This window comes from Rhopilema esculentum, chromosome 18 (assembly GCF_057945365.1).
Source record: "Rhopilema esculentum isolate cy_ngs chromosome 18, ASM5794536v1, whole genome shotgun sequence".
Lineage (NCBI taxonomy): Eukaryota > Metazoa > Cnidaria > Scyphozoa > Rhizostomeae > Rhizostomatidae > Rhopilema > Rhopilema esculentum.
The window spans coordinates 4,596,259-4,623,836 of record NC_142832.1 but is presented as its reverse complement, the minus strand read 5'-3'; the positions used below and the strand labels follow the sequence as shown (position 1 = coordinate 4,623,836).

The 27,578-nt window shown below is 36.3% G+C and overlaps 1 protein-coding gene across 2 annotated transcripts; it reads right to left on the bottom strand.

Annotated features, from left to right (window-relative positions):
• Positions 1-1,529: 1,529 nt before the first annotated feature.
• LOC135696788 (DNA-directed RNA polymerase III subunit RPC4) lies at positions 1,530-27,565 on the bottom strand. Of its 2 annotated transcripts, none has more exons than XM_065216301.2 (15): positions 27,449-27,565; positions 23,905-23,999; positions 22,644-22,680; positions 21,947-22,007; positions 21,689-21,735; positions 20,505-20,526; positions 19,356-19,512; positions 18,670-18,766; positions 13,695-13,755; positions 11,994-12,123; positions 11,123-11,229; positions 6,534-6,644; positions 4,217-4,311; positions 2,426-2,486; positions 1,530-1,651 (listed from the first exon to the last, which is right to left on the bottom strand). In XM_065216301.2, the coding sequence occupies exons 2-15, from the start codon at positions 23,960-23,962 to the stop codon at positions 1,532-1,534; spliced, it is 1,164 nt and encodes a 387-aa protein (XP_065072373.2). In that variant the 5' UTR covers positions 23,963-23,999; positions 27,449-27,565; the 3' UTR covers positions 1,530-1,531. The 2 variants fall into 2 exon arrangements, with proteins under 2 accessions (XP_065072373.2, XP_088969759.1); XM_089113633.1 differs by having other exon boundaries at positions 23,905-23,985; positions 27,450-27,563.
• Between the last annotated feature and the right edge of the window lie 13 nt (positions 27,566-27,578).

Sequence of the window (27,578 nt, the reverse complement as noted above, 5' to 3'; positions counted from 1 at the left end):
TCTTAGCTCCTCGTTTCGAAGTCCTAGACCTCGAAAACGAGACTCGGGGACTCAGCCCTAGTGACCGCAAAACCGGGTGTGGAATCTCTACACTACAGCAACTAATATGCCCTAAAATCATCGTAGATAATCTCACTTGTGCAAATTAAATAATAACAGTACTCACCTCAATTTAAGTGTAAGGCAAAGATAACGAAAACCAGTGGGAACTGAAACATCTGGTAATCTTCTTCACTTTTTTTGCTAAATTTTAACGAGTTGCTTTGCGTCACATCGTTATTTTGGAGAAAGATCAACCAAGCCCTTTCGGCTGCTTTTTTCAGAAAATAACTCTCAATAAATGTTTGTGCCAGCAGGCGATATTTAGAATCAAATCCAGAGTTGAGAAAAATTCGTTTCTATCTTTTCAAGTTCAACCATACCCATAACATGCCCACTGTTCATTGTAATGAATTATAAAGTGATGACGTCACGAAAATCCAATTAAGAATTTTTCCATTTGGATCGCATAATCTCAAATAGCATTGTGGAATACTTCTAGCAACACAAATCAGCTAAATATATTAGAAACTGGCTGAGATACTCTAGACAGTGTGTATGGATGCCGATCAAGATTTTAACATGGATACTAAATCAGAGAGATCAGAAATCTGATCCTAGGTTCTCTGTGACATGTCCAAAAAACCGTAGACTCTTCCAGTCCTCACTCTTTCTAGGTCTCTTGACCAAATTCACGAACTCTGTCCCATAACTCATCCTTAATTCCCAGTTCTTGTAAACTTTGGCACACTCCACCCTCTTCTTTTGCTTCCCAGACACTAATAGCCTGTCTTTATTCGAAAATAAAATCAACAAACGATATCTTGTCTCACTCTCTTTCTAATCCCTTCGTCTTTTTCCTGTTAGGGCTTTGCGACTTCCCGGGCCTTTCCCTAACTTCAACATAAAGAAGAAGACACAAGACACAATACTTCGTCAACACCTAGAAATTCACAGGCAAAAGTCTAATAACAAAGAAAATGAGTCGATGAACGGACTAAATGGCGCGAATTCATCATCACTCGGGCCACAAATGATCAGTCAAAATTTTCATCTTTAGTGAAAAAAACTTATCGAGGATATTTTTAATTTGACGAGTCTCATCTAAATCCTGCAAACTGTGAATTTCAGATGTACAATAGCTTCGAAACTTTAAAGAAATTACAGGACAAGATTCTGCATTAGCATGATTCAACATAATATCACTTCGAGTATTCTTGACAAAAAATCATTTTATAATGCGGTAATTTAAGTTATCGGCTAATAACATCCACGTCTCATAAAAATGAGACCTTCCTTGGATTAGTCCTCTCAATCGTTCACGCAAAACAACATTTGCTTGGTTGAATACACAGTTGAATATCACTTTCATACAGTGAACTTTCCGACTTGCCACTGTAGAAAATGTCATGTGACTCTGACCTGGTTTACCAAAAGCGCGGCATTCTATCATGGTTTCTGGAGGCTCTTTTTCGTTGTTTATGTTCTTCCATTATGATGCAGCACTCCCAACAAGTTCGTCGAAATCTGGTACACACAATACTCTTTGATTAACATGGCCGAGACAAACCATCTCTTTTCGATTATTGTCGAGGTGAATTGCCACAAGATCCTAAGTCAAGAAAAAGAGTCGAGTAATAAGAGCATTTAATAGACTGAGGGAAGGAGCGGCCTGCTGGAGCTGGCACTTTCTGCCTACGTATTTTTTTTAATCTTCATATATGACCTTGTTAAATATTACGTCGTTTGCTTCGTGCGTAGAGTTTGCTTACTGCATAAAAACAATCAATCGGTAAGAAATCATCCAACCGGGGAGTCCCTTTTCGAAAAATTAAATTCTCTGGGAAATTTTCTGTTTCCTCAAGTCCCATACAAGCTGAGATTTTTTGTCCACAGTCAGTCCTAAGCTCATAATTTGGCACGACATCTTTAATTTTACAAGTCCCAGACAATTTTTTTCTGCCCCACCGATATATACCTGTTGTCCCCGTGAAGAAAAAAGCTCTCCGGGGTTGTTACACTACCTGTTTTATTAGATATCTACCAATTCATTATACACCAACGAGATAAATTTGAATGCAAAGATTCAAAAGGGATTTTTTTCTGAAGTTTTAGCGAGAAGGTCTAGAATTAAGGACACCGATCTACATTTTGTTTAACTGTCTCTTGGATAAGGTGCTTATTGTAAAACTGTTGTTTAGTTTCTTTTCAGAAATCTTTGCAGCTTGGAGAACAGTTGCAGACAGTTGCTCCACAACAAAACAAAACCAGAAGAGTAATAATTTTGGTTCACGCCAGTTATTAAAATAATGAAGCCAAGTTCCTTCAAACGAAAACCTTATAATTTGCCATTTTTGTTTACAAAGAAGTGAAGAGCTCAACTTACTTGCAAAAAGCCGCACGGTGTTCCCATATCGACATCAAAAGACGCATTTCCAAGAAGCATTCTGTGAAAGAACGAGGAAATTTTGTATTAGAAATGCCCAAGGTAATTACCAGAAAGTTTAAGATAGATAAACATAGACTGTACTACACGCCTAAAGGCAAAGGGGTTTACAAAGATCGTCAAAAAAGACGTGGAAACTTCTTATAAAGAAGCAAGAATCTTTAAAACTTCTACAAATGAATGTGGCGGCCTGATAAAGACAGGGTTCCATAAAAAACACTTCTCGGGAGTGAGGCTGTGTCGAGAATGAGACATATAACATAAAATATCACAAAGACCCATAATTTTTACTGGTATGTCAATAATCATAATAATAACTTTCTTACGTGAGTCTAAAAGAATACTTCAAAACTACTTCTAGCCTTTGTCTCTTTGATTCCATTTTAAAACCGTCTGGTTTCATACATCACATTCATCATACATTACATTATTTTTTGGGTGATATTAAGCTTTAGTTTAAACTGTGATTCTTACTATTTTGATCTGGTAAATCATGATGCAATGAATGGAAAATTGGTGATCGGTTTTCATACGAAGTTCCTGCCTTTCCGAAGAAAAATGGTGTATGGAAATGAGGTCTAAATTACATCTTCGAGAAATAGCAACCGATCTGTTTTAATTACTTAGGTTGCATGCTTCATTGACAGAGAAATACGGTTTTCTGCCTTTGTGAAAAACAACGCTTCACCAAAGTTTCAGTTGCATATGGACAAATCATCTGCTCTTCTTCATTGCATCAAAAATTCAATCACATTTGTACGCTGTTGCTAATATGAAATGCTAGTTAAAATATGTATTGAAGCGGAGAAATATGTCGAAATAGTCCTAAAATTACAGTTTTGTGAAAGTTTAAAGATTTCACCAAAATTTAGCTCACAAGTAGGAGGCTTGATTATCTCTGCGAAACATCGGCCATTGGTCATTGACGTCAAGAGAAACACGTTTTAATGGACAATTCCGTTTCAAAACACCTCCAACTTCTACGACACCGTACTCATTCATTCATCCGATCCACCCTTTATCCGGACTTCAATTTATCGGCACGTAAAAAATATGAAAAAAACCTTATGAAAAATTTCCAGCATTTTTTAAAATGTGATTAGAGAGTTTTTGCTTTCCATTTGAAATCAGATTACCAGTAATAATAAAAGACCACAGTGGCAGTCCAGTTGCGGGAAATGGCCACCAAGAAGCGTGAGGCATCGGGCATTCAGCCAAAGATTCACTCCAATAATAAGAGTATTTAGTGTAATACTTTGTAATATGTGCTTCAAAGATAACTTTTACAACACTCGTATCGTTTATTCATGCTGGCTTTTGCCGTCATTCAAATATTTTCAACTCAGATGTCCTGAGAAGTCCGGATAATTGAAAAAGTACTGTACTCTGAATTAGCCTAAAGTCGAATACAATGCAGTTACGTCGCAAATATTAATCTAACTGAAGGTTGATGTCAGTTATGGGCTGGCCGTTAAAATTTTTTGAGATATTACCTGTAGTGTTGAGTTTTTTCTACAATATAAGACAAAAGGTCGAATGATAAAGCTCCAGACGGTAATAGCTTTTACATACAGTTAACGTTAAAATACGAAACTGATTATCAATCTTGCGCGTTTAAGCACTGAGAGAAATCAGCAAAGCAGCTGCCAAAACAAAAAAACACGAGGCGAACTTGGAGGAAAAAATGCAAAGCAATTCATATTGATGACTATGAATCAACTCAACACGTACCTAACTTTGCCAGACTTATGCACAACAAGTTTTCCAATATAACCTTCAGAAACATTTGTGAACGAGAATTTCTGGAGATCTTCATCGGAGGCTTGCTATCGTTGAAAAAATCAAAAGAATTGAATTGTGGTTTAATAATCAGAGATTCTTAATACACAACTTTACCATTTCAAAAGGGTTTCTATATAAACTGTTTTCAACCAAACAGGCTTTTTGTTATTCCAACATCCGTTGGATATAAAAAATTCTTATTTCTTAGCTTTAGACTCCGTTTACATTACAGAAAAAGACCTCTTGTTACGTTCTTGTTTTGGCACAACATTTATTTTTTCATCGTTCTTACACTATACCAAAAAGGAAGGGAACCAAATTTGACCCGGTTTACACTTGAGAAAAAGAACGGAACTTCAGAACGCTAGATTAAGCCACGTTTTCAATCGTAACCAAAATGATATTCACATCTGTTTTAACGTCGCCAATTTTTTCACCTGTTTGCTTGATCCAAACCGACTATGGAGAAGTACATGCTAAAGGGCTTTGCGATAATTGAGCCCTTGAGGAGATGAATAGGAAAGCATGGTAATCAAGTGCTTTTTACTGGAAAGACAGTTAGAGCATGTTTATATGGAGAAAGCTTCTCTGCCTTTTCCCGGTGAAGCAGGAATCTCGCCTAGCGGGGGAAATAACTACTTATTCGTAATTTATATTTAATTCTTTTAAGGAGGGTTGCCCTTCAACAAGTTGATTTTCAAGGATAAAAAACATTGATTACAATATACCTTAAAAAATGAAACAGCTTTTAATCAAATAAACTTGAAAACCTTATTTGCAATATTTAAAACTTAATGAAGGATGAAGTTCAAAATTGCAATGAAAAATAAAAGGAAAGCAATATTTCTTTAGATAGTTTTCTTGAATCTATACAGAGAGGTTGCCTGCTTTGACTCGGCTGACAGGCTGTTCCATAGTTTAGCACCTCTATAAGAAAAACATTTCTGGCCATTGGATAACCTTTTAATCGTTAATCTCAAATCGGTCCCCGCATTACGAAGGCTAAATGATGGGCAGAGCGAATTTCGGGTGAAGATATCGCACAGGAATTGTGGAGCCAGCTTATTCAGGGACTTGGAGACCATCGTTATAGATTCATCGGTGATGAGTTCCTCAACGGTCTTCCACCCCAGTCCTTCAATAAGAGGTCTGTTTGGGCATCAAAGCTGCTATTCGTTAGTATCCTAGCAGCACGGTTTTAAGCTTTTGCCACGGATCAATTTTGCATGTTTTAAAAATCCAACTGCTCTGGAGACTTTGGCAGAAACTGCCTTGATCTGCTCTTTCCAATCCAAAGTACAGTGAATTTGCAAACCTAGGTATGTTGTGTTTTTGACTACTTTGAGCTCATTATCGCGTATTTTCAGTTTCAAGTGCTCATTTTGACCCTTGAGAATGCTAAATTTCTGCTTGGTAGAAATAAACATAGAATGATCTTCGCAACATTCAGGGAAAGCTTGTTGCCTTGTAGCCAAGTATCCAGTTTCCTGTCATCGCCGTTAATAACCTCCTCATTCAGTCTATTCAAGTCACGAGACTGGTAGCACAAACTGGTATCATCAGCATACATGGTCATGGACACAGTAAAAAAAGAGAAAAGGGCCAAGACACGAACCTTGTGGAACACCAACATATATGTCCCTAATTTGGGAATCAACTCAATTTACCCTGCAAAATTGCTTCCGGTTTGTTAGGTAGGATTTAAACCAACAGAGCTCATGTTGTTTTACAACGTAAAGCTCGAGCTTTTGGCAGAGAAGGTCGTCGTCAACGGTATCGATGCCTTTTTAAGATCAATTAAACAAGACCCACAAGTTTCCCAAGATCCATTTCATTACACCATTCGTCCGTACCATTATCGACCTTTCATATGCAGGCATTTTTCCGCCTTGCCGGGATAACCTTAGAGCCGTTCTGGATGATAAGTGTGGATTGTGTCAAGGATTTTGTGCAAATTATATCTATTTTCCTCGCTTTGCCAGAAACCTGTTAATATGGGATAATATTTCCTCGCCTAGGCAGGATCCCGGTAGTGCTCAAATGGGACATCGGTTAGCCGGGAAAATGTTTTCTCGTGTGAACGCTCGTATAGGCCGGGATTTCAGTTTATCGGGATTCGCGCTTCACCGGGAAAATGCCGGGATAACTTTCTCCAATGAACAGGCCCTATGTAATATCCAAGGCATCAGATGCAAAATTAAATGGGTAAAAGGATATAATTCTGGAATAAACGATAACAAATATAAAATTATATAATAATACTTACGTGTGTATCTACTTTTTCAGCTGCCTCACTTTCATTATGTACATCAGATTCGTGGGAAAGAGGCTTAATTGGTAATGCATCCGGAAACTGTAGAAACAGAAGTTGTTCTTTCTGCCAAGGATGAAAAAGTGAAATTAGAAAAAATCCGTTTTGATAATGAGACGTCTTTTTGTAGATATGAAATGGGTGACCATTGTAACCGTATGACAATGTGCTACCAAAAATAGGTAGGTGACTAGTCACCGAAACCACAGATCCTAAAAATAGAGGCCGCGTAGGGTAATGGGTCACGGCACCCTGGTAAAAGCAAGGAAGTATGATTTGAATTTTCAAAAAAACTGGCTGCAACAGGGAAGACAACATTAAACTTTGATTCCCGAGTGTTAGCATTTACACTGGCAGTTGAGATATGTTATGGACTAGCACCAGGAAACTGCTAGAGGCTTAGCGCTGATCACAATTCGCTATGCGATTGGTCAAATTTCGATTGGCTTCAATACGTAAACCAATCATAGTCATTGATAAATATCTTAGAGAACCTGTTCGCGTACCCTGGGTGCCAGAGTCACAAAATTTCGAGCGCGTAAACAGAAAGCCAAGCGGAGGAGCACCTAGCTGAGAAGAAGGAAAAGTGGTTCTAGAATAACCCTCATCCATTCTCGTTCTGATGTCTGCTAGGCTGTTGTGATATTCAAATGTTGGTTTAAGAGTTTTTATTTAACTTGGCGGCTCATTAAGACAGCACCACTCATTATCCAGCCCGAAAGCTCTGCTAAAGAGAAGTAATCAAAAAGAACCATTGCCGAGTTACAGAACCACTGTGACTCAGTCCCATGCTTAGGAACTTCTGTCGGTCAAATAAAGATAAAACGCTCCTGAAAAATCTTTAATGTCCTAAAATGTTAGGAAGTTTACAGGTCGTGCTGAGCAAAATCAAATCATGCCACGTCAAAATAGCAAAACAAGTTTTATTTAAGGTTAAAACCCCAGTTGAATCAAGCTGGGTATAATACAACATATTCAATAAGTTGTTAACATTTTGCTGCATAACATGAAATTAAATTTGGATTTGATTATTGGTTGAAATATATTCAGCTGTCACAGAAGATTAGTGGCTTGTTCTCTAGAGCAAATCCAGCCAATCATAGCCTCTCCCTTATGACATATTACAATCCGATTATTGGCTGTAATATATCCGGCCGTCACAGAAGATTGGGGGGTTTATTCTCTAGAGCAAATCCAGCCAATCATAGCCTTTCCTTTATCACATATTACAATCCTCGCTACAAATATTGGCACAATATCACGCCTTGTATAAAAACATAATCCTGACAATTAAATTTCCCCATATCTTGTGCCAGACACATGTTCTGGATTTTTCTTTTAAAAAAGTATCTAACGTCACTATTCTCAACGGTGGCCTTTAAAGGTCCGGGCAAAAGCATCTCAATCCCAAATAACAAAGGGCACAAATCCCTTTTTGAAGCAGTCGTACTCAAGTGACACATAAGTTGTATTTACACACATAATTAGCAAGTCCCTTTCAAGTCTTTTCCAATGGCACCCTATACATAAGATATCATTTCATATGTCACTTAAGGGGCTTATTACATGGAGCTGGCTGGCCCGGTTGTCAGGGCCGGCCTGGTCATCTGGGCAACAATTTCCTAACGATTATACGGAGAACGCCAGTCCGGCCAGAAAATTGGCGGTAAAAAATTTTGGCGGTTAAATTGACTTTAAACATGGCTGCAACGCTCGCCAAGAAACGGTTTTCAGCTATGAGGGCTCTGATTTAAAAGTTTGGGTCTTTGGCAATGTCTTTTCTTCCGCTCTAGCTTTGATTTGTGTTTTACGCCCGATAGCGCATGCGTTGTTTAGAATCGCAACCCGATTTACCGGGCCTGTCCGGCTTGAATCGATTACATGGACAAAAACATTAAACTGCAGCCCGCTTTACCGGGCTAGCCCGGTAGCCAGAAGACGGGATCCCGTCAAACTGGGCTAGCCCGTTCTCAATGTAATCGAAAGTTTGCTATACACAAGGCATGCTAATGATACCGGGATCTCACCAAAAATACTCCTTCTCGGTAAACTAGGACAGCCCACTCCATGTAATCAGCCTCTGAAGCATATCCATTGTTCTGACCTACAGCGCATTATTTGCGTCGAATCCATTAGCAGCGACCGAACTCCATTAACACCAATTTTTTAAGAAACAAAAGTCGACAATGAATATTCCTGTTGCTTAATGCATAGCAAACTTCAGTGTCATCTGTTTCACAAAAGTTTCTACATGACAGTTTCGTGTTACAAAGCCCCGCCCCCCTATCATTATAACAGCATTTGACATTTCTAAACAGCAAAAGAAATTTCATAAAAACAGTACAAAAAGATCGAAAAAAGAATTAATAACCCGTAAGTTTTCCTGCCTGTTATGTCGCATCAAAGTCAAAAGAGGTACAATGCCTGCCAAAAGTACTTGGGACACCCAGCAATTTACGCTGAATTTGATGTCTTTCATTCCTTTCATGAAAAAAATCACTTCTTCCGCCCCCTTACCCCCAAAACAATGTTGATAATTTAGAGAAATATCATAAAAGAAGCGCAAAAGAAAGTGCTTCCTAAAATCCTAATCCGTTTGATAGTAAACCAACATTGTTCTGTGGGGGAAAGGGGGATGATTGATTTTGACCTTGGAAATTGACGTCAGTGTTCCAAAACTTTTGGCAGGCATTGTAGACTAATTCGTTGATTTAGCGGTTAGATTATATTTTGACTAACCTACCTATATGAAACTTATAATCACACAATGTTAACAGAGCGATCTAACGCAATGGAAGGAAACGATTTAATGCAAAGGTTCGGAATGATTTAATGAACGGCATGGGCAGATTTGACATAGCGGGACAGAGGGATTGTACGCAATGGAACGGAACGATCTAACGCAATTGAAGGAAACGATTTAATGCAAAGGTTCAGAATGATTTAATGAACAGCGTAGGCAGATTTGACATAGCGGGACAGAGGAATTTTACGCAATGGAACGGAACGATCTAACGCAATGGAAGGAAACGATTTAACGCAAAGGTTCGGAATGATTTACTGAGCAGCGTAAGCAGATTTGACATAGCGGGACAGAGGAATTTTACGCAATGGAACGGAACGATCTAACGCAATGGAAGGAAACGATTTAACGCAAAGGTTCGGAATGATTTAATGAGCAGCGTAAGCAGATTTGACATAGCGGGACAGAGGAATTTTACGCAATGGAACGGAACGATCTAACGCAATGGAAGGAAACGATCTAATGCAAAGGTTCGGAATGATTTAATGAACGGCGTGGGCAGATTTGACATAGCGGGACAGAGGAATTTTACGCAATTGAACGGAACGATGTAACACAATGGAAGGAAACGATCTAATGCAAAGGTTCGGAATGATTTAATGAACGGCGTGGGCAGATTTGACATAGCGGGACAGAGGAATTTTACGCAATTGAACGGAACGATGTAACGCAATAATTGATCTCATGTTAACTCATATGACTTTTATATCATATGATCTAACAAGCTATCTTCACCGATGTGGGGTATGTCCGTCTTTTTTGGGCTTATGATTAACATTGGCAAAAAGTACATTATTTTTATGACGTGGAATTTGAAAGTTGAACCAAGGGAAACGACGATTGCTGTAAGCACAAGTGATCATGGTTGAAAAAATTGTACATGCTGTTTGGTGCAAAGTAAAAATCAAAACAAAGAAAAGCAGCAAAAATGCTAAAAACGGGTGGTATACAGACATAAGCCAGAACAAGTTTTACACGGTCGAAATAGAGCCAAAGTGTCAATTCAGCAGGTTTTCAAAGATATTTCGGTCAGAAGGTAGAGTATAACCAGGCCCTCGAAGTTTGGAAAAAATTGGCACTAGAAGCATATCTTTTTTACTCTAAATCAATCCCTCCTTTGTGTGTTAAAGTTACTTTAGTTTTTTAATATCAATTAATTTCACTTCATCGTACGTATTCGATTAAAAACTTCACTTAATCTGATGCTGGTTTTTGCATCTCATCTGAATATTCTACGCAACAACATGAATGTAAGTGGATCAGCAATCTCTTTCGCCATTAATCATTCAAGTAGTTACGCAAATCTTAATCTCGTGATTAAACTCTATGAACGAAGGGGTTTTCCTTTAGATTTTCCATTTTACGAAAATTAGTATAAAGATTGACTGGTGAATATCAAGGAAAACGTAAAAAAGTGAGACTCCTGTTACTACAACTACCACAATGCATTGCGCACTATCGTCAAAATCAGCATTGTGCATACGGTTTATTACATTTGATTGAAAAGTGCTTGCCGCCAACCCTAGATTTCAGGAAGGCTTTAGAATCCATGACAGTGCTTGCCGCCAACCCTAGATTTCAGGAAGGCTTTAGAATCAATGACAATGCTTGCCGCATACCCTAGATTTCAGGAAGTCTTTAGAATCAATGACAGTGAAGTCAATTGGCAGGTGCGTGGTTGTTGAAAAATAACTCAAAGCGTCAAAAAATGAGCAAAGGTTAGCAAAATACCTGCACTGACCTCAAAATTCGAATTGAATAACTGGTCGCAAGTAACTTGGTGCGTGAATTTTCCAATCATTTTTGGCTTCAAACCGAAATCAGACATTTCAATGTCCTCTTCTTTAACTAGAAATAAAAAATAAAAGCTTTGGACAAGCGAACGCAAATCTTCCTTTTATCGTGGACTGTAAGATATAAATCTCAACACCTGCTGGAGCAAATGTATATTTTAACAAGCAAATAATTAATATGGTTTACAAGTGAACACGGAAATTGGACATAAAGGTTTATAAAATCAAAGTATTGTGTATGTAGAGAAATACAAAGTATAACAAAGGACATTAAGATTACAATTAAGGTAGATTACAGATAATCCTTGCAGAGAAGAACCAACTTGTAATTGTGCATATAAAAGTTGCTGCGTTAAAGGTTTCTACATTAAGTTATTGTCTTAAAGATGTTTGTTGGTGATTAACTTTCTTCGCGATGCCTCTCAACAGTGGTAGTCTTCCAGGCGACAATGTCTTTCTAAAACGAAACCTTCTCAAGCAAAATAGATTCTAAAACAAAATGTACTTAATCAAAGAAAAAAGCCTTAACCCTAACCCTAACTCTAACCCTAACTCTAACCCTAACCCTAACTCTAACCCTAACCTTAACCTTAACCCTAACCCTAACTCTAACTCTAACTCTAACCCTAACTCTAACCCTATCCCTAACCCTATTAGTTTGTTGTAAGTTCTTAAACTCTTGGATTGTTTTTATTGGATTTAAAGCATGCGAGAATGTGTATAACAAAATCAAATCATACTTAGAAGACAGTTTAAAATCTCAAAATAAGGCTTTGCTTGAAAGCAAAAAATTTCGATTTTTTATAAAGCAAAACTTACCTGTCTGCTGTCTAGGATCAACTTTTATCTCTTTCAGCTGATCACCTAAAAGTTTTGGGTTTGCTAAAGGTATAGTAATTGGCATAAGTCCACCACGCTGGATTTCTTCGTCATCTATTTCCATTTTTCCCTGAAAGATCATTTTATTATTATCCTTAGCTTCAGATGAATTGATACAAACTAGATCGGAATAATTGAAAAAGTCTAGTTCAGAAGAATTGATACAATCTAGATTGGAATAATTGATAAAGTCTAGTTCAGATAAATTGATACAATCTAGATTGGAATAATTGATACAGTCTAGTTCAGAAGAATTGATACAATCTAGATCGGAATAATTGATACAGTCTAGTTCAGAAGAAGTGATACAGACTAGATCGGAAGAATTGATATAGACTAGTTGAAAAAATTAAGAATTGATACAATCTAGATCAGAGAAATTGGCAGATACTAGATCGGAAGAAATGATACAGTCTAGATCGAAAGAATTGATACAATCTAGATCGAAAGAATTGATACAATCTAGATCAGAGTAATTAATACAGTCTAGATTCATTGCACTCTACCACTCTAACAGCCATTATACCGGAAGATTGTATAATACGTGCAGGGGATGACCCTTTAGTAGTTGTTTGTCAATAATACATACTGTTAGAGGTAGAGAAAAGCCTTAACCACAAATAATCCTTTAACCAGTCAAGAGGTATAGGAAAATGGTCTGACTTAGTGAATACCAGACTTATCCGGGTACGACGTTTGACTTGAATGAGGTAGGAAAATCTAATTGGAATTGAAAGTCAGTCCAACTTAGTGAAAGTACGAGTTATTCGAGACATTACTCAACGGGGTACAACTGCATTGAGAATAAGATAACAGGAGATTAAGCAACAAACGTTCCATTAACAGCGTGCCATGTCAGGGCCCTATTTGTCCCAAGGTAGTCCTGCTGTCTCTTTATCTCAGCCTCTTGCGGATTTTTTTCCGAGTGCGGTCATTATCTCACGCTAAAGATGACTATGAAAGGGCACTGGTAAAAGCACAAAGGAACACCCAAGTAAAACTGAAAAGTAGAGTTGTCAAGTGATGACGTAACAAAATCTATTTTTAGAATTTTTGGAATTTGTTCCCATAACCTGAAAGAGCATCATGAAATACCTCTAAAACTGCAAAATCAGTTAAAGGTAGGATATTTAAATATGATATAGGCATATCGAGAGGTTTTCAAGCCCCTGCCGCACAACTGTGGCTGAACTGTGTGACTGGGACACATATGTCATTTTCCCCTAAAGAAAGGTCATAATTTTAGATGCGCTTATGAATTTTCAAAGTTACTTTTCACAGTTATGGATGGTGATTAACTCTAGAAAGTTGTAATTTTCTTATTTAACATAAGGCTAGATTTGTTACAGATTCAAACTGGACTGGCACTGTAGAACTGCAGTCCTGCACTTGACATAAGGAAATATTCCTGCATTTTTCAGACTTTCAGTATACCGAAACAGTACCAGTTAAACGTTTCTGAAATCTTATGTTGACCATTGTCTTACCGCCTAAATTGTACATTGCAAGCCAGATTTTCTTTAAAACTGATAAAACTTCACAAATAAACAGCACATTGGCCTAGTTTAGGTGCCAATGATAAATATTCGTTGTTTTTAGTGGAATGGGAAAGTCTAATGAAAAAGGGGAACATTTTCTCACCGAGTCAGACAGCATGTTCAAAATTCTTTGTGAATCTTCGCCACTCTCCAGCCCACCTTTTCTGTAGGATGAAAGATAGCAATCCATTACAAGAAATCCTAAGATTTGGTCAATGCCATGAAATGCATACGCCAACTCATACGACGTGTCTTTGAAACAATTCTATCGGATAAAACAAGACTAAGAGCAAAATTTGGAGCATATATAATTATAGTTAAAAGTCGGAACAAATCTAAATAAAAAACCATGCACTTCTATACAGGATAGAAGAAACATGCAAATCTATATAGGATAACGTCAGGCATTGATGCAAGAACGGGTAATTCAAGGGTTATGCAAGAGTTGTAGCCCCTTCCCGAAAAAAGAATAAAGCTATGACGCATTCCAGTCCTAACTGTTGACAAATAAGCGCTTCAAAAAGGGCCTGTAATAAAGAAATCTCGTCTGGTAAATCATCTTCGTTGATGTAACGTTCTTAAATCGAGATAACACGCTTCTTTTGTTGCTTCTTGAAATCTGTTTTGCATAAAAGGCTACCAGGGCCCTACAGGGGTTGCTGAACCCCCTTTAAAAAATACCAAGGCTCCCAACCTTCCAAGCTTCCAGTTCCCAAGCCCCATGTGAAGCTAACGCAGTCCAAATTCAGGTAGCTCGATCTGATCCAACAGAATAGCTGAACTCAGCTAAGTATTCAATCAGAAGTTTTAACAATCGTGAATATAATATTATTATCATTATTAAACACATTTCCATTAAGAAATTTACTTGGTGTAACTCAAGTTTCTAGTTGAAATATTTTACAGAAATATAACGGTGTTCCTCATATACTACTGAAATATTTTTGCCAGGAAATTCTATCTTTTGCTAGTTCACAAGCTCCTTTCCATTCGACTTTAGAAATGTCCCGTAGGTTTGATTATATTTTTGAGTGCAAAATTAGTTTTGGACGCCTTCTTGGTCTTGTTTAATTTTCATCCGCGTATGCTAAGTTTAGCATTGCAAGGGTTTGTTCTGTTACACGAAGTGCGTGTCCTAACCATCTATGCAAAATATATGAATACACAAGCAGATGATGGGCGAACACGGTATGTTTCTAAGCCAGTTGGCAAACTGCTCAAACTTTGCAAATCCACAGATTTTAACTACAATTCTGAATTGCCGGTTACTTGCTAAGGTTTTAGGTACAGAAGGGGATCAACATTCTCGATTCAATCAAGCTTTACTCGAAGGCCCAGGAACAACTCGAAAACCAAGAACAAATCTTGCTGCTAATCAAAGACAAAGATCAAAGACAGCCTGACATGCAAATTTCAATGGCTTATAAAGGTTTGGCCATTCAGATGATTCGTTCTGACAATTTCAATTCAGCTTGCTGTTGGAAGGAAAATTAAAATTTTAAATATAATATATTGAAAAAACTGCTTTACTTTGCTTAGAAAATTGCAAATTCGAACGGTTAAAAAATGAAAAAGATTTTAACATTTCTTAAAAGATAGTAACGATGTCTGAACAGATTAATGTGTCTGAGCAGTAAAGATGATCCAAAATTATTAAGAGAAGCAGCTGAAAAAAGATTTTAAAATTGAACCGTGAACAGGCCCATAATGGCTAGATGTATACAATATAGTGGCTTCTGCATATCACCAGAAGGAATCATCCTAATAGCAATGCATAAATTTGTGAATCTGCAGAACGCTGTGTACATTGCTCCAGCCTCGCAATAAATCAAACTTCAAACCGTTTCAGTATCGTTTAAGTACATAGAGACTATTCCAGTATATAAAGATATAACACATCCCATCATACGTTTCACGCGGGCTTTCTTAGTCACGTGATTGAAAAAGGTTTATCGGAAAGGTAGTTCCGTAACATTCGTGAAAATACGCTTTCCTTATCGTCACAAGAATTCCACGGTGTAAACTATCATTGATACAAGGATTTTCAATTCAAGCAAAGATGAACCTAAGGAAAAGAGGTCTAGGGGGACTTACTAGGGCCATAGAGAAAATAAACAATGCAACAGAAAGAGAAGTGAAAATTTCCCTTTTATAGCATGAAAAGAAAAAGACTAGAGAATTTAAGACAACTAAACCTAAGGTTAGGCTAATGAAATCTTAGATAAAAACACTAAAATGTTGATGACACAAACATGTACACATTTTTTATAAAAATATCGTTTAAATTAATATTGTAGCTCAAAATATTGTAGCGGAAAGACTTGCGATGGATAAGAAATCTATACTGGGAGCAGACCACTGCAGTTAGAGTTGAAAATCAAATGAGTGATTGGATTGAGATCAAGAGAGGTGTTCGGCAAGGCTGTGTTTTGTCGCCGGACTTGTTTTCGTTTTATAGGAAATAATCTTGAGGGAAGTCGAAGATCTGCATGGAATGGTTATAAATGGACGCAATGTGAAGATATGCAGATGATACTGTTTTGATTGCTGAGACAGAAAAAGATCTCCAACATATTCTAGATAAAGTTATAAAAGAGAGTGAGTCCGTGGGGTTGGCATTGAATGCTAAGAAAACATACTTGATGACAGTATCAAAGAAGCAAAGTCCACCAACATGTACACTTAAAGCAAGAGGAATCGATGTAAAACACGTCGAGAAATTCAACTACCTAGGAAGCTTTTTAACATCTGATGGCAAATCTGATTATGAAATAAAGCGAAGAATTGCATTAAGTAAAGAGGCATTCAACAAAAAGAGATCGATTTTAACAAGTTCAAACATTACTATGTCAACGAGACAGAGAATCCTGAGCTGTTATATCTTGTCCGTCCTTATATATGGTTGTGAGACATGGAGTATCTCATCTGTTATGCAAAAGCGTTTGGAGGCAACAGAAATGTGGTTTTTAAGAAAAATGCTGAAGATTTCATGGACTGATGAGATAACAAATGAGCGAGTACTCACAATTGCTAATGTGAAGCGAAAATTGTTATAGACCATCAAAAACAGGAAAATAACATTTTTGGGACATGTTATGCGGAGAAAAGGCATAGAGAACCTATCGCTAACCGGAAAAGTAGAAGGTAAAAGAGCAAGAGGCAGACAGAGAATGACGTATTTGAGCAACATCAAAGAATGGACTAACAGGACAAATGGAAATAAACTCATTCAAGCATGTCAAGATAGAGAAATTTGGAGGAGCATGATCATCAACGCCTTAGCACATGACACATAAAGAAGAGAAAAAGAAGAGCTCAAAATTGCTATAATTTAACCAGGTCCAAAGAAGCGCAAAAAGCATGATATTTCAGTCTTGTTTTCATATACAATGGCATCAATTAAGAATAAATTAAGAATATTCCTGCTCTCATATCCAAAATTTTCAAGAGTATCGAAGCCCAGCAAAAATACAAGTATTCTTATAAAAGTGTGTAACAGGAAAGGAAGGAGATTTAATCATAAGAGTAATAGATCTAGGACAGGTTTGTCGAATGAATTAAAGAGTACAAAGTTCTAGAGAGAAGGTCACAAAATCATAGAAGTACATTCAAAACACACAGTTGTTAGCTAAGTTCCTGATTAGGTGGGAGTTAACGTAACAGCGCTGGGATTTCATCCCTTCCTACCAAGGTGAAAATATTTCCGAATACACAGAATCTTAACGCCATAAGGCTGAATTCTCCACAATAAGAATGAAGAATTGACGTCGATTTCAGAAATCCCAGTTCTTTAGTGAAATACCCAATATGGGTGTAAGACAGCAAAAGAGGAAAGAGATTACGAGATTGCGAGACAAAGTATGGGGACAGGTGTTCGAATATACAGAAAAAATAGAACATCCTCTAGAGTGAAGTTAACACCTAATAACAAGATATAATAATATAATATAATTTAACAATATAATTTTGCAAAATATAACGATTTCCTTTTTAAAAACGTTCCTTGAAGAATTGTAAGCAATTCCTTCACAGCGTTTGACTTGAACATGCTCATAGAAAATTTACTTTCAAGATACTCTCTGCAAGAAAAATCGCTTTTTGAACACTATGCGATTTTTACGCTTCTCGCAATAAGACATTGAATAAAAATTCAAAGCCGTTATAGGTTAAACCAAAACATTTAAAAATCTATCTAAAAAACAACGGTGTGATTGTGACGCGGTACTTTGAATTCGTTCGTTTTTAATGATAATCTTCACGTTCTTAAGCCATGCAGTAGCAGAATTTTCTGGACTCACAAAGAGAGAATAAATTGTGATCAATTTTCCAGACCGTCATTTGTCTTTCCAATAGAAAAAGGGCGTCATTTTCGTATAGGCCACTGGGGTAAAAGTACTAATTCTTCTTTCAACGCTGTGACAAGCAAAAAGGCCTACTGGGACAAATGTCCCACCAGTTAGTACGTTGAAAATACCCTGGTACTTGAACATTTAGCAATATGCTTTATCCAATAACGGTAAAATTGGTCCAGTCTCCATTTTTATACCGCATTGCCGTCTTTACCATACTCGGAATTCCAAAAATCTTGGAAAGCTAACGTTATTAGAAACCCTCTTCAGTGTACTCAAGTGAATTAGTACCGTCCCCATTTTTTTATGAATAGAACGTTACTAGAGAATCCAAAGCTTCCTCTTTCCGTTAAACAGAAAGTTACTAGAGAACTCATATCCTCCTTTAAACGTATTAGAGAATTCGTACCCTCCTTTAAACATATTAGAGAATTCATACCCTCCTTTAAACGTATTAGAGAATTCATACCCTCCTTTAAACGTATTAGAGAATTCATACCCTCCTTTAAAAGTATTAGAGAGCTCATACCCCCCCCCCCCCTTTAAACGTATTAGAGAATTTATACCCTCCTTTAAACATATAAGAGAATTCACACCCTCCTTTAAAAGTATTAGAGAATTCCCACCCTACTTTAAACGTATTAGAGAATTCATACCCTCCTTTAAATGCATTAGAGAACTCGTGTCCTCCTCTCTACGGTAAACCAAAAGTTGATCAAGAACACTTACCCTTCCCTGATGACAGAACTTCTACTTCTTGGTTCGCCATGGCAGCTTTCTCTATTTCCTTGACTTGAGTATGATGAAGTCGCTTCTCGACTTGCACCTAAGCAAAAGTGATATAAACGTAACGAATCAAAACGAAGAAATAGCCACAAAAGAGGAAAAGAAAGGACATGGCGCTTTTACGGCGAAAGCTATTTAAGTTATTGATCTTGGTTGGGGAGTTACGAATACTTTTGGAAAGGCTGAAACATTGAAAAATCTAATAGAATAAATTAACAATGTGTTTAGTTAACTTTGAAAAAATAGAAATGTTTAGAAAACTGATTTGATGAATGGGAATTCACGTGCTCTTTGCAGGGATACTTCAGAAGTGTTGACATCAAAACACTACCAGTAGAATAACGTCATGATCGTTATGACATAAATACTTTTATAACAATAAAAGGAAGCAAGCTGTCAAAAAATTCGATAACATTGCAAGATAATGGGTCTCTTGATGAAAATCAGAAGGCAATAACAGGACTAAAGCAAATCATAGAAGTTCATTTCACATTTCTTGCAACTTTTTCTCGTCAATGAAAATTATTTTTAAACACAGCCTTGAACCCTACACTGGACTCTCAAAATATAATAAGTCATTAAAGTCAGAAATACAAAATAATAAAAAACTGCAATAATACTTTACATACCCGGTCGATTTAATGCGAACGGCCCCTGTGAAAATATGGACTGCGACGTCACAATTTCTCCTCTACCCCTTCCGCGACCACGGCCTCTATCTCGGCCACGACGAGGTGTCCCTCCTCGATTTCGCTTCCCATCTCCTTGTTGTGACGAAGCTGTGGCCTGTGAAGATGAGAATCTGACTGGTCAGAGGTTAGGTTTTAAAGGGTAAACGATTTCAAGAGCCTTTCTCTGGGGCTCTTTCCCTACAAATCTTGAAATCCTGTTTTCTTCACAATTCGCTCCTTTTAAAATGCATTTTTTATACGCACTTTTTCTGCAGTTTTCTTTTCTTTGGTAAAATTCTCTTATTCTTTAAAGAAAAGCCTTCACCCCTACTATATTTAACTGATTTTAAAAAGGTACGAAAATTAAGTTGACGACTGAGAATTATTGACATTAAGTTCGAAAGAAAATGTGATTGGTCCAATGCAAAACACATGATCCAATTTTAATAAAAACTTCAAGGAAAAGTGGAATCAACAAAGAAGCATTTGACAAAGATATTTCAAACGTTAAAATTTTAACAAAAGACTTCTCTCAAAGACGGAAAATAACCATAGTCAGATCTTTTCAAAAAGCATACGATTTATAAGCATTCCAAATTCAAATTTTCAAATCAAAATACAAGCATATTTCTTTATCATTTCCTTCCATTTTGATGAACTAGCAAAACTTTTAGTTCACAATAGTTCAGAAATACAAAGGTAAAAACAAGAAGACAGATAACTATTCGCTCTAATTCATGTTTTCGGTCACTGGTATTTTGAGCCAATGATTGGATGAAATCCCGTGTGTAAAACGACAAATTATGTTCATGTACAAGTAACAACACTGAGGAGGCTGCGAAAATTCGAAGAACAAATTATGAACGTGTATGCGTGTTTTTAATTATGGTTTTAAACACAATAAAGATACCCAGTTACCTTAATAAGTTGTCGCTTTTATTCAATCCTATTAACAATTTCTTGCTCAATATTTAAAAAAAAACAATGCAGCCTTCTGGCAGCCATTTTTAGGCCCACTTATTCGTGTTACCGGCGCCGTTGAGTTTAAACACCAGTTGCTACAGGCAATAAAATCATTTCAAGAGCAGAGCGAAAACAGAAACTTACCTCTGGCTTATCATTGGAAGGCCTAAAACAAACAAAACAAATAGTTGCAGAGTCCATTTGTGTTAAAGAACAGTGATCAAGAATTATAATGATCATGAATCACAACCACGAAATTGAATGTCAGGTCTTCAAGAACAGATATAGGCACAGAAAGCTATACGAAAACCAAACAACTTTAATAAGTTGCCACCAGCATACTTAAACTAGGAGCATATGTATGATGTTTTGACACAAAAATCAGAAAAATGATATCGACAAAACATAATTCAACCAAGAAAAAGCTAAATTCTTAAGTACTATATATAAAGGTATGGCTAAAAAAGGCGAGAATACTTTGAAGGTACCAACGCTACTTAAAGTCAGACCCATCAGATAAAAAGGTTGATAGAAACTAGAATGAATAAAGCAGGCCAGACTTGCTTTGGTTAGCAATCAGGGAATTCTATGGATGATAAATAGCCATTACATAAAGATTAAGACAAAGCAGTTTTCTGAGCGAACGCAACTCTCAGACTCTCAGATTACTTTAACATGCAAGAAACTGGCTCCATTTGGTGATAATCAGATGTTCAGGTTTGAGTTATGGTTCAAAATAGGCTTGCTTTTATACGAGATTGTTATTCTAGTTGATAACGGAGACTTTAGGCCCAATTTGAGCCATCCTGCACCAGCGTTTGACTAGAGCCAACTTTGGTCTGGTTCTGTTTAGGACCAGTTGTGTGTAAGCACTTCATAGCTGGCTCAATTTGGGACTAGAATTGTAACCAGCTGGAGCTAATTATTCGTGAAAAAGAGGTCTTGGTTTTTTCATTGTTTACACAAAAGATGTCTATGATTTTAGTGCTTCTAACAAAGCTGGGACGAAAATCTAAAGGGAAAAGGGCGTTAAAACAATTTATATCTTCTTAATTATCTCAAGAATAAAGCATTTAAATTAGAACCCTAAGAGCTCGGTCACTAATCTTATTGTTGCCTCCCTAATATACTGGTATTCAGCAATAGATTGATATCTTAGCAATACATATATATAAGGTGTGTTTAAGCAATTTCAACAGGAAGAATTTATCGCTTTTTGGCAGGGGGGGGGGTTTAAGTGTTGTTAAGTCGATCTTGGTGGCCAGATATTGAGGGAAAATTGACAAAAACATTTCCACATAGAAGGCTGTTTATGTTTATTCACTTACTCTTCCTTGACTGTCCGTCGTGCTGGAATATTAGGAACGAAATTTCTCTAAAAGAAATGAATGAAAAATTCAAATTTCACCTGAATTTTTCACATTACATTTTATATCAATTACATTTGGAAACGATCAAATAATACTGAAACCAGTCTAATTTATACAGAAGGTTCCATCTATTCAAAGTGATATTAGTTCAGACATCTATTCTTACTCAAAGTTAATTCGTTACCTTAACTTGTGCTAAAATAAATTTATAAATACCTTTGGAGTACTTCCAAGTGTCAAATCTCTTGCTGGCTTCAAGGAACCTAATCTTGTGAGACTAAAATACATAGGAAATAACAAAATCTAAATTCCTTGAAAAACTCAAATTAATTAATTGCAATATTCTTAATATTATCAGATTTTCTGACGATGCACTAAAGACTCTTTGCATGTTTTAGGTTAATTTTATAGATAAAGTATGGATTGTTTCGTGAAACTCAAATGAAATTAATTAAGACAGACCCTGAAAAACGAAAAGAAGGATATGTTTTATTAAACTTGCATTGGAACACAACAGTACAGTCATTCAACTCTAGCTTGATAGTGCTATAAGTTGTTTTGACCAATGGAGACACAAAGAGAAACTCGAAGTCCCACAATCAATAGAATGCATTTCAAAAAGGAGAAATGAAAGAAATATCAAATTTAAGCATACATATTACAATGACTAGGATAAAAAGTGCATCTTAACATTAATTTTAACTTTACCTGATGGTTAACTGACTTAATACCGAATTTGAGGGAACATATTACTGTTGTTTAGATAATAAAATGCATTTGCTGTCACTCCAACGTAGATTAGTAGGACAGAAACATATACAGTATGATATTATAAATAAGTTTTCTGAGAATTACTCAAAGAAGACACAATAATAAAGACATAGAAGCGCCAAGTAAAAAATCATCTACATACCCTGAGCCACTCGGTGATCTTCCTCTTCCACTTATACCTTAACGAGAAAATTATTAACTTCTAAAAAACATTACAATGGAATGGGAATTCTCTGCTATATAAAACTACCAAAGGAGAAATCTTAATTTTCGTCACTAAAATTTCGTTTACTGTATTGCAGGATGGCTAGTAAAAAAGCATGTTAAAGAAACATTTTAGATAAAACAACATATGTAAAAATTCACTAAGTTTCGACCCCAAGTTTTATACTCCACTTTCTAATAATAAAAATAATAATAATAATAATCTTTCATATTTATACAGGTTAGTTTGTTCAGTAAGTAAATTACTGTTATCAAAGACCTGTATGTTGCAAAGTAAAGTTTACAAACGTAAAGGTTAAAAATTTACACAGATAAAATCTGAAAAATTTACAAGATTAAATTACAATCGAGAAAATGACTAAAAATCGAAGTTTGTGTCCTTGCTGGATGCTTTGAATCTCAAAAATGATGCTTCAATTTGCAAGTTATTGGGTAGGTTATCGAAAATCTTTGCTCCCTGGAACAAGTAGTTTTTACGGCCAGTTTTTGTAGGTTTTATCATATTCAGTTAATGACTATGCAACAGCCAAGCTTTGAGGATGGCTCAGTGGTTAGCATTGCTGGCTACAGATCCAAGAGTCTGGGGGTTGAGTCACTGACATGAGCAAACTTTCACTTGGAATGAGGAGAGTCACCATTTTCCTGCAATTCCTGGCATAGAAATCATGAGGTGTGGTCACATCGAGAGGAAGGACTAGGACACTGGTTGATAAGCCTGAATATCCTGAAAAACTCCTTCGGATGCTACATGGAAACAAATACTTAACAAATACTTAAATTATTTAGGGTTGAAGACATCGCTTTCCTTTTGATATAAGACAATTCTGCACTCTGTTGACTTTGCAGGTATAAGGAGACAAAACAGCTTTCTTAGCTGTCAATGTTACAACCATTCTGTGAGCTAGTAGTCCAGTCAGAAAATTACTGTTTAAAAGGCGCTTGAGCTGCTTGATGCCATAAAGACAGCGTTGGACAAACTTTAGTGTATAGGTCTGGATGGTTCTAAGTTGCTACTCCAAGTTTCACATTCAATATTGTCATCAGCAACATTTGATTTTAGAAATATTCAGCTCTGTTTTACAATGACAGCCTAATACGTCTATTCATATCTAGGCACAGTGGCTTTTTGGCATTAACATAATTAAGAATACAACAAAATTCAACAATAAAAAACTTACCCAATCTATTTAATGAAGCTCCAAGCTTTAGATCAGCTAATTTTTTTCCATCAGCCATTTTATAATTTTCTCAGGCACCCCCAGAGTATTTAACACTAAACATAAAACATGAATAATTTTGATTTGATAAATGAAGGATAGTAAAGATAAAATATGATCAGCATTTTAATAATTTTGGTTATTCCAGAGATTCTAAAAATGTATTTATAATGAGTAATGAGTAAGTAAGGTGCCGCGGTAGCCACGTTCTCAAGGCGCTTGACTGCCATACCAGCACTCCGGGTTCAATCCCGGCTCGTGGACGGCCCTCAGTTCACTCAGCTGAAAATGAGTACCTAGTTGAAACATACCAGGGAGGTAAAAATGGTGTGGAAAGGAACTGGCCACCCTACTACACAATGCCGTGGCCCAGGACAATGCGCCCCTAACAGTGCATTCCCCAACATTCTATATCGAATACGAACCAAAAAAAAGGAGTAAGTACACTTACAATTAAAAAATGTTCCTTCTTTTTTTTGTTATAATTATATAATATATAATCCTTGATCTGAAAGTGCCTGAAAAAATTATTTTCCAGAAAGTGGTTTAGTCTTTCCTTTCAATTATTGTTAGAAATGCGTACTTCAAGCATCTAAACAGGGCTTCAAAATAGATAATTCACAAAAAAAATCTTCAAGTTTTGGCAAAACAGTTCATATGTTGGGGCTTCAATTATGCATTAAAATCATTTTTTCTTATCACAAATATAGAAAAAATGATAACATATGTATCATTGATAGATTTGGCCAACTTAACCTTGTAGCTTCTCAAAATCAAGATTAGATTAGACAACAATTATAATTCCCATTTAGGAACCTGAAATATATATTTTGAAAGGTAAGGTACAACATCTGTTACATTGTATTTTTTGCAGAACACAACTCTACTTATCACAGCTGTTTGCCACAACAGTCAATTTAGAAAGGCTGTTTTCAAACTTTGCTATCAGGTTATGCAATTCTTTAAAACTCTAAAAGATATTGCAAAACAAAAATATCTATGAATTATTAATTAGAGTCTGGATTCTAAAAAGCAGTTTCAGTGATAAAGGCCCTTTTTACATTAAGCAAATCTGTTTGTGCAATGCAAATGGATGAGAGTTTACAGATGCCTGTCAAACAGTTCACAAGAAAAATCTATCATTGGTCATGGCTACGGTTAATGTGGTGGATTGATCAGTTTGAACTATGAGAATAATCACACCAGCAAAAAGCTGCAGTGATAGGTTTCGTTTGCAAAACATGTGTAACCTCTACTGGCTTTCTGCCAACAGATTTTCCTAGTTGAAAACTGTCTTAAAAATTTTCCTCTTGCTTCCTTAAAAATTTTTGGACTTGAACTTCTCACTTGCCAAACAACCTGACAACAGAATCCCACATGAGACAGTGGTCCACATCAGGGAACAAAGGGTCGGTTATCCTTTAGTCTAGAAACAAAATACTACAAAAAAAGCAAACAGCATTGATGTGTATTTTTATCTCAGAAAAAAGGGCTTTATGTTTTTTGGCCCCAGTAAACAACAGGATGAAATGGTCACATAAACAAATTCTCTGTAAACGATTTTTTGGTGGAACAAAAGCAAATATGGCATTGAAAAAAGCAAACATTTTGAAACATACTAAAGCTATTCATCTGACACTCTCCACGGTATAAAATGTCTGAATATTGACCGAAAACTCTAGGCTAGAAAATGGATATAACTAGTTGAGATGTTAATCAGAAACATGAGCAAATAATTGTAACAGTTGCCCAATCAGTACTGCTTGACTATAGGAAATATTTCCAATTTGGTCCAAGGGGAAAACGAACGCCTTCTGGCTACACAATAGAGGATTTCTCATTTTAATGTACACTTACATTGGAAAACTATTGCACTGGTTTGATGAACAAGTAATGGCGACAACTTTGTAAACAACATGGTCATCAAAATTTGAACCACTTTCATGAGACCATTAGGGTTCAGGTCACAGCTAAAACCAATGAAACAAAACCCTAAGCCACAGGCAAGACTTTCAATTTATAACTTGAAAAATTACATTTTGAGAGGTAAAAAATTTAAACTTTTTTGGGCAGTCTCAAAGCTTTGAAACCTTTGTGAGACTTGCTAGAACTCAATCAATTTTTGGGCAACTGTACCTGAGGTGCAGGCTGTTGGCACAGCACAGCTGTTATGCAGTATTGTTTACATGGAAGTGGACAATAAACTGAAAAACCGCATTTGAGAAAATCAACATTTTTGCATATAATTTCTAGTTAAATTTTTTTTGCAAATTTTAAGGCAATATTATACCCAAATAGAGGTATCTTTAAGCTACTTATCTGTTTGCAATTTATCTCAATGAATCTGTTTCAATGAATCCAAGAAAAAATTTAGTGTAACTCCCACTTTTGTGAATTTTTTATAAAAGACGTTATTTAGGCCATGAGCAGAGCTTACAATTTTCTCTGGTACTCCTAAACAAAAAGAGAGAATTATACCAATCTTTCTGCATTAATTAGGTTGGTAATGAGGCTACACCAAAACTGTTGGCCATAAACAAGCAACTTTTGTGAAGTTACAGAAAATCACATTTTAAAACTTTGTCATGCAAAGGTGTGATGAAGATCCAAGAATTTTCTCTATGGCCATCGATCAAGTTTTGTAGAAACTATTCAAAAGATTCTAATTAGCAGTTTTATTTTTTTAAGCCCTGTCTGACAGAAGTGCCATTGATTTTTCCACTAATCACTACTGGAGACATTTCCATTTTCTGACCATGTTTTCAAGCCTGTGCAAAGGGTTTCTTTACCTGAACATTTACATACTGCTTTGGAAACAGTACTTTTCCAATATAAAAACTGTTATGTCTGGATTGTGTTATTTGTTGAACTTTGCTTCTAGAAACTATGATAAGTGACGTTTTGAACTAAATGCAGACCCCTGACTCGTACTCGATTCTGTTGTCACACTGTTCTGAAAATTGCAAATTGGCCTTCAAAAATTTATCACAACACAAGAGAAATTCAGAATTAAATGAATAATTCAGGGGTGTTTTCTTTTTGCATCATCATTAAGGGTTTTAAAAAAATTGCAAGTAGTTACAGGGAGGTATGAATGCAGCCTAACTAGAATTGACTTCTGTGGCAGCTGCTGCGACACCTAAGATCTTGTGAGAATCTGTCATTCTCTGCAAACTAGATGCATATTAAAATGTTTTTTAATTTTTGAAAGCAGCCAAGGCAAAATTGTTGAAAAGATAATGTTTATCAAAATGCCTGAACATAAGCAATTTAGTGATTTTAATTTTCTATGAAAATGACATTCAGCTCTTCACCTGTATTGTCCGGATTGCAGTGTGCACTTGTGCAGCACTTTTCAACAAGACCTCTGATGGTGTGCAAGACCAATATTTCAATAATTTAGAAATCTCAGTTCCTATAATCCGAAGTATAACTGGGTGCAATATAATGTGCCCAATCTAAGCTGAAATTTTATAGATTTGCAGTGACTGTCATTAAAAATTACCTGAAATTGATAAATAGCTTTGTGGTCTTTGTAGTTACTTCAATACTTCAAAACCGGCATGACACACTCTAGACAGGAAAATATATCATCCGCCATGTTTTCAAACACATTTTTAATTCAATCGGAGTTG

Bases quoted from the DNA above. Each gene is read 5' to 3' on its own strand.
- LOC135696788 (XM_065216301.2), bottom strand. From the start codon at position 23,962: ATGGCTGATGGAAAAAAATTAGCTGATCTAAAGCTTGGAGCTTCATTA. The intron at 22,008-22,643 runs GTATGTAGATGA...TATGTATTTTAG, and splicing joins AGATCACCGAGTGGCTCAGG to TCTCACAAGATTAGGTTCCT. The intron at 20,527-21,688 runs GTAAGTGAATAA...TGTTTGTTTTAG, and splicing joins CGACGGACAGTCAAGGAAGA to GCCTTCCAATGATAAGCCAG.